Source organism: Rhipicephalus sanguineus, chromosome 2, assembly GCF_013339695.2.
Source record: "Rhipicephalus sanguineus isolate Rsan-2018 chromosome 2, BIME_Rsan_1.4, whole genome shotgun sequence".
Classification (NCBI taxonomy): Eukaryota; Metazoa; Arthropoda; class Arachnida; order Ixodida; family Ixodidae; genus Rhipicephalus; species Rhipicephalus sanguineus.
The window spans coordinates 147,453,918-147,467,946 of record NC_051177.1 but is presented as its reverse complement, the minus strand read 5'-3'; the positions used below and the strand labels follow the sequence as shown (position 1 = coordinate 147,467,946).

The following is a 14,029-nucleotide window of genomic DNA, read 5'->3' as shown; positions in this document are numbered from 1 at the left end:
CACAGCCATGCTGAGACTCTAGCCGTGTGTACTTCACTCGCATGTTGCAGGTTCGATCAGCACGATCGAAACATGAATATCGAAAAGAATAAACACGAACGCTTTTCGCAACGTCGAAAAAGTTCGCCGAGAGGCGTGGATTGTGGCCGTGACTGCACGTTCCATCGCTCTAACCATTTCGCTTCGTTGTCGAGCTCGAGCGTGTTGGCGGCATGCGGCGCTCCATAATATCCACAATAATTGTGATACATGCAATGCACAAGAGGAACTATGCTTTTATTTTGATCTCGCTCAAGGATATTATAGATTAAATACAATCAAAGTGACTTACGAGCGTGAAAGAACATTAACGCACGAGGGGACGTGAAGTGCAACTCGCTCCTCGTGAGTTAGCAGCTGGTGGTTCATCGTCGCTGTCACTCTCGGTGCTTTCACAGTCTTCTACGTCCAGTGAAAAATCCTCGTCGTCAAGATGGTTTCTTTCAACATCACTGCTGAAAGCAATCTGAAGAATTTCCTCCGCCGAACGACTTCGACCACTCCGCGTCACCACGTTTACAATTAGACAGACGTCTGGGCGCGGAGAACGTTTTGCTCTCCTCTCAGACCGGTCAACAAGCAAATCGCTTGCAGTGTGATGCCACCTATCAACAAACGTACAAAAACAAGCGGCGCAGCGGTGGCTATGAAACTGGCGAAGGACGGCGTGGATGGAAAGCGTTCGCTCCACGAAAGGCGTCGAGCAGACGCGTCCTCGAATGATTGAAACGTCGCTCGCACGATTCGTAACAGCGCTTTGCTGACAAAGGATAGAGGCCCTGTTTTAATGTATCGCCAACTTGAGATCGCTCAGTTATACATGAGCACATCGCGAGCCCGCGCGACCTCCCTCCCGCGTGCAGTACGTGTTATGGGACTCATGCACTGCAAGAAACACTGACCAATTATATATGCAAGTAAAACAGGGTGAGCTTCAACTGAATATGTCAGACGATAACATTTAACTCACCTACGTGGCTACAGAAAGCCTCGCGAAGCTGATAGTATGTGTACACTGTGGGCTAGCCTTGAAAGCGCGAGTTGCCACGTATTTTCACGAAAACTTCGCGTCTCGCAAGAACGAATCAGATTTCTCGTGTCGCGGAGGGCCCGGTTTGTTCACTGATGCAGGGAACATGCAAAGTCGTAGTGTTCCTTTCTTGCCAACGCGTTAACACTGAGGCTAGCACAGCCGAACAAGGGAGCGACTGCATAGTGCCGCCATTTTGTCGTCTACTAACCCTCCTCGAGAGGACGCTCCTGAATTCCGCTCGGTGGCGCGACAGTCTATGGGCATTGCGAATACATAGTTTTCACGTGACGTCATATCCGGCGTGCGGGACTTTTGTTGGGCAGTCGCCGCCATCACCGGGCGCCTACGAGCACACGCCGTAGCCGCAAAGCCAGCGTGCGGTTGCATCAGCGCACGTTCCGGCGGCATTTTCGCGGGCGACACTTGTGCACGAAATGGAATTTTTGCCCCGGTTACTTCGACGAGCTCGTAGGACCCACCAGAGTGCGTTACGAAGCGAAAATTGCCATGTGCAGCGGTGTGGACCCGTATACGCTGCGCGTAGGAAGAGACGCGACCACGGATGCCGAGGTACTGCGGTACTGCCACCAACGACGCACGTGGATATTATAAACTACCTGGTACTGTCAGCCAGCTACATTTCTTTGCAGCAAATGAAGTCTTACAAGTCCTTAGATGCGCACAATTATTTTACGAGTGGAAAGTTGCAGTCACAACGTGTCGTCGTGTTTGCCGATGTGAGTGTGTAAACAGCTTCTTGCCCAGGCCGCTTCTTGCGAGTGTGCGCGCTTCAGGCCCGTCGCAGTCTGTTGAAGGCTCTCCGTCCCCAGATACTTTACAGGACGTGACACTCGCTGCAGTGGCTGCCGCTTTTTTTCGCGGCACGCCTTGCGTCGGGCGTACCGCGCAGACAATGTTGAAGCCGCACCTCATTCACTTGGGTATCCTAGGTGAAGTGTGGGCGCCCAGTCCGGATTCGTTTCATCCATCAGTTGAGATGGTTTGCGTGCAAATTCGCGAACAGGCTAGTAGCTTATCAAGTGGCATTGCGCGTACGGAAAGATGTAAACTGCCCCATAATCTTAGGAGCTTGAGAAATCGGCGGCGCGCGACTCGCAGCCGTAAGTATACTAAGTATACTTAGTAGCTATCGCTATAGCGATAGCTTTATCAAAATAATTGAAAAGAAAAAGAAGTCCGTTTAAACTACTGCAATTAAAGTTTTACCTGTAATAAAGTGGCAACCACAGATGCGAATGTTGTCCAAGTTCTTCAAGTCTTCCCGATTTATGCGGGCCAGACAAACGTTCCGGCGCCTTTCTGAGAGAGCCCGCGTTCTCTCGCACTGCTTGGTGATAACCTTCGGCAAACAAAACATGCCGGTGCCTGACTCTCTGTGGGTCGGTTTCGCAGAAGTCTTGCTTCTGCTACCACAGCCGAACATCGCACGAATCGTCATGGCTGTGGCGCTAAGTACAACCCTGGGAAATGTGCGCGCCAGCTGCCGCAACACGGTAGGCCGGGTTATCCGCGTCTCGAAAGGTTCCCGAACATGGCGGCTGAGCAAAGCGGAAGTGGCTGTGGTGACGTCGCGTGACGTCCGTGAAAACTATGTATACGGACGGGATATGCATGCCAAGCTATTTTTCACATCCTTATTTGGATGGTTGCAGGCAGCAGATTTTGGTTAAAGTAGAATTTGTCTGTCTTGTAACATGCGCTGTTTTACAGCTGTTATGAGATCACAACAGCCTATTTTTGTGGCGTAGTTGTGCGGCGCCGCCGCAGCCGCCTCCGGTGTGCGTAAACAATGCAATAAGTAACGCGATTCGTAATTGGGGAATTTCGGCATCTAAGCCAATGGTATTGTTATATTTTTACCTATGTTTATCATCTCCTTGATGTGTATTGTACATCATAAAGTACTAAGAAAAGGAACTGAAAATAATGTGCTACGAATACACTACCTCTTTTTTTTATGCAGTAAATTCAGTCGGTTTGCATTGTCCCCGTAGCAAAATAATGCAATGGTGGGACTAAACTTCAAAAACTTTTTCTTGCTAAAACTAAAACTACTTCGATTAAACTTTCTGTGGACGAAGTTGTTATGATGCTTATTTTTTCTTTGACTGCATTTTCGATGGAGGCGAAAATGTCTGAGGCCCGTGTACTTAGATTTAGGTGCACGTTAAAGAACCCCAGGTGGTCGAAATTTCCGGAGCCCTCCACTACGGCGTCTCTCATAATCATATCGTGGTTTTTGGGACGTTAAAACCCAGATGTTATTTTTTCTTTGACCACCTTAGGGTGCGCCTACAGACGTCTGAAGGCCAATGTAGCGTTTTTTCGAAGTTCAGGATTTTATTTTAGAGCCTGTGCGCCGCACACAGGCAAAACAAAAACTTTAGGAGATATATTTTATGGAGAGTTCTATAAAAATAATTGATGTATTTGGTCTACAATCTTCTTTTGTAAAAAAATTCCCGAAAACGCTGCAATTTACTCAATTTTACCTACGCTAAGGAGTGAAAAATATAAAGCTACTCTAAGCAACTGTCTCATAATAAAATCGCGATGCTCTAAAAACACAAAAAAAACATGGCTGATCCCTCCGTCGTAGGAATCGGTATAACACGAAAGTGAAACATGTCCTCACAGAAGTAGTGTTTATTGTGTAGTGATATATGAGAGCTTGTACAATGTCTATTCGTGTTTGGCAGCTATAGCACCGCTTGACGTGGATGCACCCGTGTTGACAGCATATCTCTATCGCGACGACTAACGCCCATGATCATGATTAAATTTCGTTGTGGTAACTGACGGTGTGAGCATATATTCGGACACAGCGAATCGTGAATCCCGCGTAAGGATGATATCAACAAGCTCATAATCAACACTGGTACCCTCTATGCACTTCTTCAAAGCGTCGTCAATTAAGGAGAGAAACGGCACGGTGTGCGCTTTCTAGTAATGGGTAGCCGACGCCTGTGCTCATGCATACATTAACACACACTAACACACAGCAACACGGGAGGTAGAGGTTCGTAGCCTGAGCCGCAAACGCGTGCGTCCCGCTAGCCTCTGTCTCGCAGGCGCTGGTCTCGCTCCACCAAGGCACGACATTCGCCCGTCGAAACTGCGTCCTTTCTGCAACGCGTATTCCAGCAGTTTTGTTAGTCGGTGCTCTTGCAATCGAAGCAGTCGGCGGCGGAGAAATCCCGCTGGTGCATGTGTAAGCTGCACTACTCCGATGAGCCGACGCACGCTAAGACGCTAACACGAAGCGAAAGGTAAAGAACGTAACTGCGTCAACGGTGCCTCGGCGACGCCAGCTCGACCAGTGTATGTCGCTAGTATCGAGACGCTTTAAAGGGGTCATGAACCACTTTTCCAAGTAATGATCTAATGACCTTAGTATCGGAGTTTACTGCCTCCCGAATCGATTGCCGCAAAAATTTCTCGAATCCGTCAAGAATCAGCGGAGTTACTGGCGCACGCTCCCAGCGCTTTCTCTCTTTTCTCGTGCCGACGAGCGCACTCGAAGCTAGACAGGGAGGGATCACACGGGGGAAAGAAGTTACGTCAGTGCGCGTCATGAAACGCGATCGCTCTCCCGCTGTGATTCGCTTGCGCGAGAGCGGCTACCGTGTACTGAGGAGTGCGGCGCCGGCAAGTGGCGGCACCCCGCGGCAAGAAGCGCATCTGATCCGAACGCCGCTCTCGATTTACGTCGGCTATCGGCCAATAAGCATGCTATTGACTAAAGTGCGTTGGCGGGCTAGTTGGTTGTTCATGCTTAGTTTCTACAGCGCGACTGGACGCGGACGGAGAAGGAACACGCAAACACACACACAGCGCTGACTTTCAACTGGAATGTTTATTTTTCATATGCACGTGACGCTTATATAGACACACGCGAGCAGGTGCACACAAAACAAGAAACAAAAGCAGGACCCAAACGCGCATGTTCTGCCGCAATCACAACCAGTTGCCACCAACCTAGAGTGACGCATCCAGATATCTCTTTTCCTTATCTGTTAGAGACAAGGATGGCATGCTGACACATGTATCATTCATTTTATCTATTTCATACGCTTCAATAATTTCTCTAGTCAATCGATCTCTTGCCCTGTTGAGAATACTAGTTTTATCAAAAATGGGAAAACAGCCACATCTTTGGCAGTGAATGGCAAGGTGTCCGGAAATAACTTTCGTGACATTGTACTTATGTTCGCGCAACCTTTGATTCACACACCGGCCGGTCTGGCCAATGTACACACGGGAACATGACAGCGGGACGGAATAAATAACGTCTTTAGCGCAGGCAACAAACTTCTCGCTATGTTTAGTGGAACACGAAGCATTTTCTTTTTCCCTTTCGGCGTTCACTCGCCTGCAAAGTCCCTGCAGTCGCACGGGCGCGGAAAAAACAACGTCCACACCGGACCTTCTCGCAATCCTTTTCAGGTTGTGAGATACGGTGTGGATGTAGGGCACTACTGCGAGCTTTTTCCTTCGAGTACGCTGATCGCAACCGCAGCCTGCAAAGCTAGAGTGCTAGGCTTCTGCATCCGACACAAGGTTCTGCCTCCAGAGATTGTGGCCTTATTCGGCTATTGCCTACCTTCAGTGAACCATGGGGTTCGCATTTGTAAGGTAATGCGCTCTGAATGGCAGAGGCAGGTACGGCTGTACAGAGACCAACTGAGGCATCTTCTTGGACCGTCTTCAAGCCCCCACACTCGGCGGGAGTTCTCCAGGCTTACTAGCAGCTCAACCGAGTTCCTCTGGCAGCAGGTGCTCCCGGGCTTAAAGGGACCGACAACCGATTTTTCTCGACCCAGTTTTTTACGGCGCGACAGGAAGCTTACCCTTCGTAGCGTTTGTAGCTGCAGTGGTTTATCCTAAAAGCACGTAGTTATTTTATAAGCAGTATTTTTCGATCTGAAAGGCTCCAAGCACGCATGAAGGCTTGCTCCAGCAACGCTGAGAATTGATAGCAATGCCGCTAGCCCTTGTGAAAGCTGTTGTTGTTCTGCTTTCGCAGGAGTTACTGTACCTATGCTTAACCACCATTATTTTGAGCTTTCCAGCCATTTTTGAAAATAGCAAGCTGCTACAATGAGATGATGTGGCTTTATACACCTTCTAGGTATTTGTACAGCGTTGTGCGCGCCTGCGACCAAGGTTGCCTGCGCCTGTGTCATGGATGGCTTTTCGCGGCATGGGATCATTACGCCAAGCGAAGGCAGCGCCACTTTGTTGCATACAACTAACGCAGGCCTATATGCACATTTTTATGGAGTAATATCTTTTAATATAAAGAAATGAACAATATTACAGTACTAACAGAAAAGTCATCGAACGCGTACACCAATCAATGGTCACGTGACCGGCTTCATCGGACCGTGTATGATTTTGTCGCCAGAGGCGCCAAAGGTCATTTTTCGCGACTTTCAATGAAGAAATAAAAATATAAATCCGCCTCTCACGAGATAAACAGGGTTGGTTTGAGTCAATGCGACGGACAATCTTTCCATCAGTGCAGTCATCTCATTTCATGTTCTGGGCAGTTGTCGGTCCCTTTAAGAAACCAGGTGCAGAAGTCTCCGGTTCCAACGAATCCCATTCACGTCGTGGGTGACGTGACACTGCCGGAACATGTGCAACGCGTCCTCGGGTGTGGACCCAAGTTCGCCGTCGAACCTCAGAAGTCGCGTCCTGAACTGCTCTCCATGGTCAGGCAAGTGTCCAAGGAAGTTCCCGAAGCCGAGTTTGACAGGAGCATATCTGAAGGCTTGGATGTACTGTGTCGCTCCCGTCCTTCAGGTGAAAAACTTTCGTTGGCCAGTACTGTTAGGTACATGAAGGATAATTTTCTGTCTTTGTTATCCGCGGACAAAGAAGGTGGCTTCGCGGTAATGCCCAAGTCCGTGTACTTGACAAAAGCCTCGGAGTCTGTATCCGCCGTGTTCAATGCGCATGACGACGTGTCGCTGAGGAAACTTCGAAATGAGGCAGTAAAGTTGTGCAAAAGATATAATCTCGAAAGCCTAGCTTGATCGTTAGGAAATAGCAAAAAGTTGCAGTTAGAAATATTTTTTACAGCTAAAACGCATAAAAGTGACTGTCCTCTCCGTGTGATTTTGTCCGAAAACGACACATGGCAGAAGTGTTTGGCATTGTTCTTACAGAAGCACTTGAAGATGCTTCCTGTTGACGATCCTTATTTGGTAGTTAAGTCGGAGCAAGTTGTTGAATTCTTTAAGGTTAGGCAGGACCAGAACCTAGCCGTCTTTTCAATCGACGTTAAAGATTTGTTTTATTCACTTCCCCAGGCGGAATTGATGACATGTGTTGCAGATAGCATCGACAGGTTGGGAAGTGTCAATTTCCAGAACGCTTCCGGCTTGTCCTGTGATCAGTTTTTAGAGCTCCTTCACTTTTATGTAAACTCAACCTACGCAACTTGGGACGAACACATTGTGAAACAAAAAAATGGCATATGTATTGGGTCTTCTATCGCTCCCTGTTTGAGCGACCTATTTCTGGCTCACCGCAACAAGCTCCTTCGCGATCGTTTGACCAGTACGGACGTCGTTGACGTCTTCAGATTCGTAGACGACTACCTAATTGTTTCACGCCTTGACTCTAACAACTTTGACGCAGGGGTCGCTAGAACCCTGAGCATTTTTACTGACGTGTTGTCCCCTCTTTTATTGACGCATGAAGTCCCGAAGGACAATTTCATAAGATTTTTGGACATAGGGTTGTATTGCCATCCAAGAGGTGTTTGCTGGAGCTACGAGCCTAGAGGTAACAAGCCGGTGTTGCCATTTGCATCGGCGCACTCCAAGTTAGTCAAACGTGCCGTGATTCAGTCGTGTTTCCACAATTCTTTGTCCAAGTCTTGTGAGCATAAGATTGAGGAAAGTTTGTGGGGCCAGGCCAAGCGTCTGTGCGACTCCGGTTACCCCATGAGACTGTTGTCAGCGGTGGCGGAGTGCCTGAACAAAAAGTACAGGTCTAATCCGAGTGAGCATCAGAGTGACACTCGAAGGAAAAAGCTCGCAGTAGTGCCCTACATCCACACCGTATCTCACAACCTGAAAAGGATTGCGAGAAGGTCCGGTGTGGACGTTGTTTTTTCCGCGCCCGTGCGACTGCAGGGACTTTGCAGGCGAGTGAACGCCGAAAGGGAAAAAGAAAATGCTTCGTGTTCCACTAAACATAGCGAGAAGTTTGTTGCCTGCGCTAAAGACGTTATTTATTCCGTCCCGCTGTCATGTTCCCGTGTGTACGTACATTGGCCAGACTGGCCGGTGTGTGAATCAAAGGTTGCGCGAACATAAGTACAATGTCACGAAAGTTATTTCCGGACACCTTGCCATTCACTGCCAAAGATGTGGCTGTTTTCCCATTTTTGATAAAACTAGTATTCTCAACAGGGCAAGAGATCGATTGACTAGAGAAATTATTGAAGCGTATGAAATAGATAAAATGAATGATACATGTGTCAGCATGCCATCCTTGTCTCTAACAGATAAGGAAAAGAGATATCTGGATGCGTCACTCTAGGTTGGTGGCAACTGGTTGTGATTGCGGCAGAACATGCGCGTTTGGGTCCTGCTTTTGTTTCTTGTTTTGTGTGCACCTGCTCGCGTGTGTCTATATAAGCGTCACGTGCATATGAAAAATAAACATTCCAGTTGAAAGTCAGCGCTGTGTGTGTGTTTGCGTGTTCCTTCTCCGTCCGCGTCCAGTCGCGCTGTAGAAACTAAGCATGCTATGTCTCTTGCGACGTAAACTGACAGATCCGCGACGTAAACTGACAGACGCCCCGCCCACCGACGAGAGTGAGAACCAGCCTCTGTTTGAAAAGAGGGCGCCTGGGGAAACGGCAACTTCGCGCTCCGCTTGTGGCCTTTACGCGGCGCGCACGACTGTAGTATTTGGCAGAGCAGTTCATAGCCGTGTCAGCTTTCCGCAGGATGTGTTTTTTCAACAAGCCCAAGGGGTGCTTCATGACCCCTTTAACCATGACCTCCGATATCGCGCGTAGTCTCGGAGTAAGCGCTAGTAAGTGTCGATCGTGAAGCATTACTTCTTTTCACCTCTCACAGACGGCGGCACCGCCCCGCTCCGCCCCGCTCCGCCCCGCTCCGCTCCGCCCCGCAGAGAGCACCGTGCGAAAGAGAATGTGTGAGAGATATAAGGCGCGTTCGCGCCGTGTCCACCATATGCCGATCCGTCAGTCAGGGCTGCCCGCTTAGCCCCCTATTGTTCAGCATCTACATAGAATCTCTGTGCTTGGCAATAAGTGAAAACAGCAGCATTCACGGCTTTAGGTTGCAGGCATCAGAAGTCAAAATTCTGGCATACGCGGACGATGTCGCAGTTTGTTGCACCGACAAAGAAAGTGTTGCACAGGTTATCACTGTAGTAAAGAGTTTCACCAATGCAACTGGTAGTCTGGTAAATTGGGGAAAGTGCTTGGGTTTTTGGCACGGAGTGTGGTCATCTAGACCAGAATTTTTCGGCAATGTTTAGTGGGGGACGACACCTGCCAAATATCTAGGTGTACCGCTCGAATATTATAAAGACAGTGGTAACTATTGGCAAGAACAGGCAAGAGCAATTCAGTTGAAAGTGAATAGGTCGAAGGGTAATCACCTATCAATGTTCTCAAGAGCTACGGTTTGCAATTTATTCTTCGCGTCGAAACTATGGTACGTGATGCAGGTATTGCATTGTTCACGGGCAAATATACAGAAATTTCATCGTGTCTTCGCAGTTTTTGTGTGGGCCTCTAGTTGGGAACGATGCAGTCGATCCAATCTGTTAAGACGAGTAAAGAAAGGAGGTCTGGGTCTGCCACATCTTTTCATTCAGCAAATGATAAACAGGTGGTTCTTTTTCCGTAATGTGAGTGACCCTTTCCTGCGCACGGTGTGCCAACTGAGGCTGATCAGGGCTCTACCTGGATATGTAGTTGGTACAGATCACATGAATGGCGCGGTCTGCGGGTATCTCAAGGAGGTGATTCTAAGTATTCGCTTTTTGTCTCTTAGATTTTATAATGAGTATCTGTTCTCAGTGACACGTAAAAAGCGGTACAAAGATGTGTGTGATGCAATTGTACCCGTCCCTCTGTACAGGGCCATGCACAGTAGAGGCCAAGGGCAGGACGTGCTAAAAAGGGTTAAAAGAATGCAAGTGGCGCCTTCCACGAAGTCCTTCTTTTTTAAGCTTCACACAGGCACATTGCATGTCAAGGTATTTCTTGAGGAGCGTGGTTTTTTCTTACTTTGGGGCTCAGACTGCCTTATCTGTAATAAGCCAGATTCTATTGACCATGTTTTCTTGCATTGCTGGGAGGGCGTGTACTTTTGGGATGTACTACAGAGGACAATCAAAAAGGAATTCCCGTTAGATCAGTACGGTATCAGGTTTCTCCCAATAGATAATGAGGATGGATTGCCGTTAGACTTAATCATGTTAACCGGCCTCCACTGTCTATGGCGGGCTCGTATGGCGGGATTTTACCGCGATCCAGATGCAAGGCCCGCAAGAATGTACTTTCGAGAGTGTATGTCGAAATTTGTTGAATTGCAGAAAACGCAGCAGATTGTACCTGAGTGGTTATCGAGGGTGGAACCCTTGACAGTGCTCAATGAATTTTAAAATTAATGTCTGTCCAGTAGGACGGACACCATTTGTTATTTATTCTATGTGCTTGTGATGTAATTTATGTCTGGAAGCAGGCAATAAAGCAAAAAAACAAAGTTAGCTTAGTCGGTAGGGCGTCGGACGCTTGCCGTCACGGCCGCAAGGTTGTGGGTTCGATTCCCAGCGGGGGATCTTTTTCTTGGTTTTCTTTCTCGCCCGTTGGCGGTACATTTTATCAACGTCATATCCGTGACGGATGTACTTGGTGGACCCCGGCATTAAACACTTTCGTAATAAAAAGCAAGTTTCGAATGAATGCGTGAAATGGCCCATTTATAGCAACTTTTTTCTTTCGTACCTGGTTTTCCACCATATCGAGAAGTTCAAATGGCGCTCACGTGCCCGAAAAAATTTTGCCGCTCAAAATATTTTGGGGAAAATATGTAGAACTAATGTTTATATGTGCGTTATTTACTCAGATTGGGATTGGGAAGTGCATTAGAGAAATTGATTTTTGTCCAGCGCCCCGGCTGGGACAGTTGGTGTGGAATGACCCATATAGCATTGTCGTGCCTGAGGTTCTCAATCCAGTGAGTCAACTAATGCTATTTACTTTGAGCTCAGATATCTTTAGGCCATTACGTCCGGCATTATTTTTGACAAATAGTTCCCACGATAATTTCATTTAATGCTTGATTGGATTGGCACGTAGAAATATTATATATTATATATATATATATATATATATATATATATATATATATATATATATATATATATATATACACACACACAATGAAAGTTCACTGAACTGAAAATAGCTATGTTGCAACTTGTCATCGGGAGCTAAAGAAAACATCAGTTGTTGAAATGACATTCGAACGCTTTTAAGTGCAATGCTGCTTATGTAGTATGTTTTGAAAAATGAAATTATCTTGTTCTGTACTTGTGCACTCACGACTTCAGAGGTCATGAATTGAGTCACTGTGTCCAAAAATTTTTTCCGGTACATCACTCTGCTGGGCAGTGAAGGACTTCACTTTTTCCAAGTACAGTGCTTTTTTAGCTGAAATTCTTGGTGCTTCCTCTACAAGGGTCACTTCCTCCTCCTCCTCTCCTTCTTTTTGAGGTAGGACGCTCGCTACAATCTCTTTCGTAGACAGAGTGGCGCATGTGTGAATGCGAGAGTCACGGGTGACATAGTTCTGAAAACGCAAGGTGCTGTCTGCACCCAGTCTTTCAGAAAATTTCTGATCAATATGACGTGAGAGGCATTGGATGGTGTCATACAATATGTTCGCAGAACTGAAATTCGCTCTGCACTAATTTCGTTAAACAGAAATGTGTTGGCATTGGGTCCAATAGTGGCGGGGAATTTAAAAAAGTTCGTACAACTGAATAGTTCGTTCAAGTGGTATGGTACTGTGTGTGTGTGTACATATATATATCTATATATATATATATATATATATATATATATATATATATATATATATATATATATATATAATGTGTGTGTGTTGCCGCCTTATGAGGTCCCCCATTCCAATGAAGGGAGGCTTTAAGCCCTGACAGGTAGTAGCAGTTGCCAACCGATACAAGCGTATGCGTGTATTCGTGTTTTTACTAAAACTAATCCGTAACCTGCTGTAGTGATTTATAGGGCAACATGACAGGCGATAGCTGTCCCTTCCTGTGCGAAACTTGACGTTTGCAGGGTGTGCTTGTTGCCTGATGTGGTTGTGGTCACCTGATCCGTTGTTACTGGTGCCCAATAAAATTCCGCATGTGGATGCTCGATGCGAATGGTTTTAATGCCTTAAGGTGCACTTGGCTTTTCATATTACATGCTTAAGAACTACAATATCCGAAGGTGTCACACCTAGGGACGAAAAACAAATGTTGGCCTCCCCCCCCTTGAGAGGAATAATGCTTTCATTGACCATGCTTTCCACTGTGCAGTCGCTTTGCAGTGTATAGCATATTGTTGTAGTTTGCGCAACATTGCGTCTAGCATTTGCGTAAGTCATACCAACGCAAGTGATGAGTGTTTAGTGTATAAGCGCCTGTAGCGCTACGTCTATTGGTTGAATCAACTTTCCTTTGTGGACGTCTGATGTACGTATGGTGTGGAACAGCTTGCTACTTTCCCGTAGTCATTTGCGTAGTACTATAAATTGCCTCTGTTGTAATGCGAGAGCATTACTTGGCTCATTGTGCGGCCCAGCATGCTGTCTCCAGAAAGCTGTTACACATAAGTGGAACATAAATTACGTACATCATTCTCGAGAGCGTGTACGCGGCCGATCGAAACTCGAACTTTCGGAAAGTGTGCTTTCAAATGCTGAACGTTGGCATGCGATTGCCTAGATGGTGCCTAAGTCCCCGACAGCGCCAAAGGCAGAGCGAGCGGCTGCGATGCGAGCCCCGCGGCTTGCAGCGCGGCGGCATTCTGGCCTATCAGTGGTCGGTTACCTGCTTTAATTGATTACCGATTAACCTCCTCCTCCTTATGCTTTGCTACCTCAAAACGTGCGCCCATTTTTCCGGCAACAACTCTGATGGGCGAGAGAATCAGTGCTGAAGGAGAGAGAAAGATTGAAAGTGAGAGAGAAATTCTTGGTGAGGCGAGATTCAAACCCGCGTTCCCACCATCCAAAGGCAACCGTCGTAACCACTCAGCTATCCAGGCACGCTAGCAGAGCATAGCATAGCCTTGCACAGTACAGCATAGCAAGGGGGTGGGAAAGGGAAGTGACGGTGAGGAGGCGCCCATTTGTCCGGCGTGGGATGCAGGAACTCGGATGGGCGAGAGAACGAGTACACAGAGAAATGGAGAATATATATATATATATATATATATATATATATATATATATATATATATATATATATACGCGCACACACAGAGAGAGAGAGAGAAGGGAAGTGAGGGTGAGGAGTGGAAGGAAAGGAGGAGAGAAACGACACCAGCTCCGCTCTTTCCTCAGTCTTCGCACCACGAGTGCACAGCTGCCCTAATTTTTTGTTACACTTGAGCTTGACTGTTAGTTGCAAAGCATGGTGTCCTTATTTCTACCACAGTCTCATACTTTGGCATGGTTTTGGTCTATCGAGTAGTCATTGCCTGTACTTTTTGATGACCTTCAATTGCTTTCTCTGCAAGAGCGGTTACAGCGTCGATGCTTACAGTGCAGAAACATCTTGCAACACTTCTGTTTCCCATGACTCAACCATCCGACCAAGCAAAATGATATGCAACTTCCCAAACACACATTTAAAAAAAAA

General features: G+C 47.0%; 1 protein-coding gene across 1 annotated transcript in view; it reads left to right on the top strand.

Annotated features, from left to right (window-relative positions):
* LOC119381959 (uncharacterized) overlaps positions 1 to 7,759 on the top strand; it is a 45,429-nt gene extending 37,670 nt beyond the window's left edge. Inside the window, exons 6-8 of the mRNA XM_049412949.1 lie at positions 5,540 to 5,869; positions 6,646 to 6,876; positions 7,742 to 7,759. Coding sequence (XP_049268906.1) covers positions 5,540 to 5,869; positions 6,646 to 6,876; positions 7,742 to 7,759 — 579 coding nt within the window. The remainder of the gene's footprint in view (positions 1 to 5,539; positions 5,870 to 6,645; positions 6,877 to 7,741) is intronic.
* The last annotated feature ends 6,270 nt before the right edge of the window (positions 7,760 to 14,029 follow it).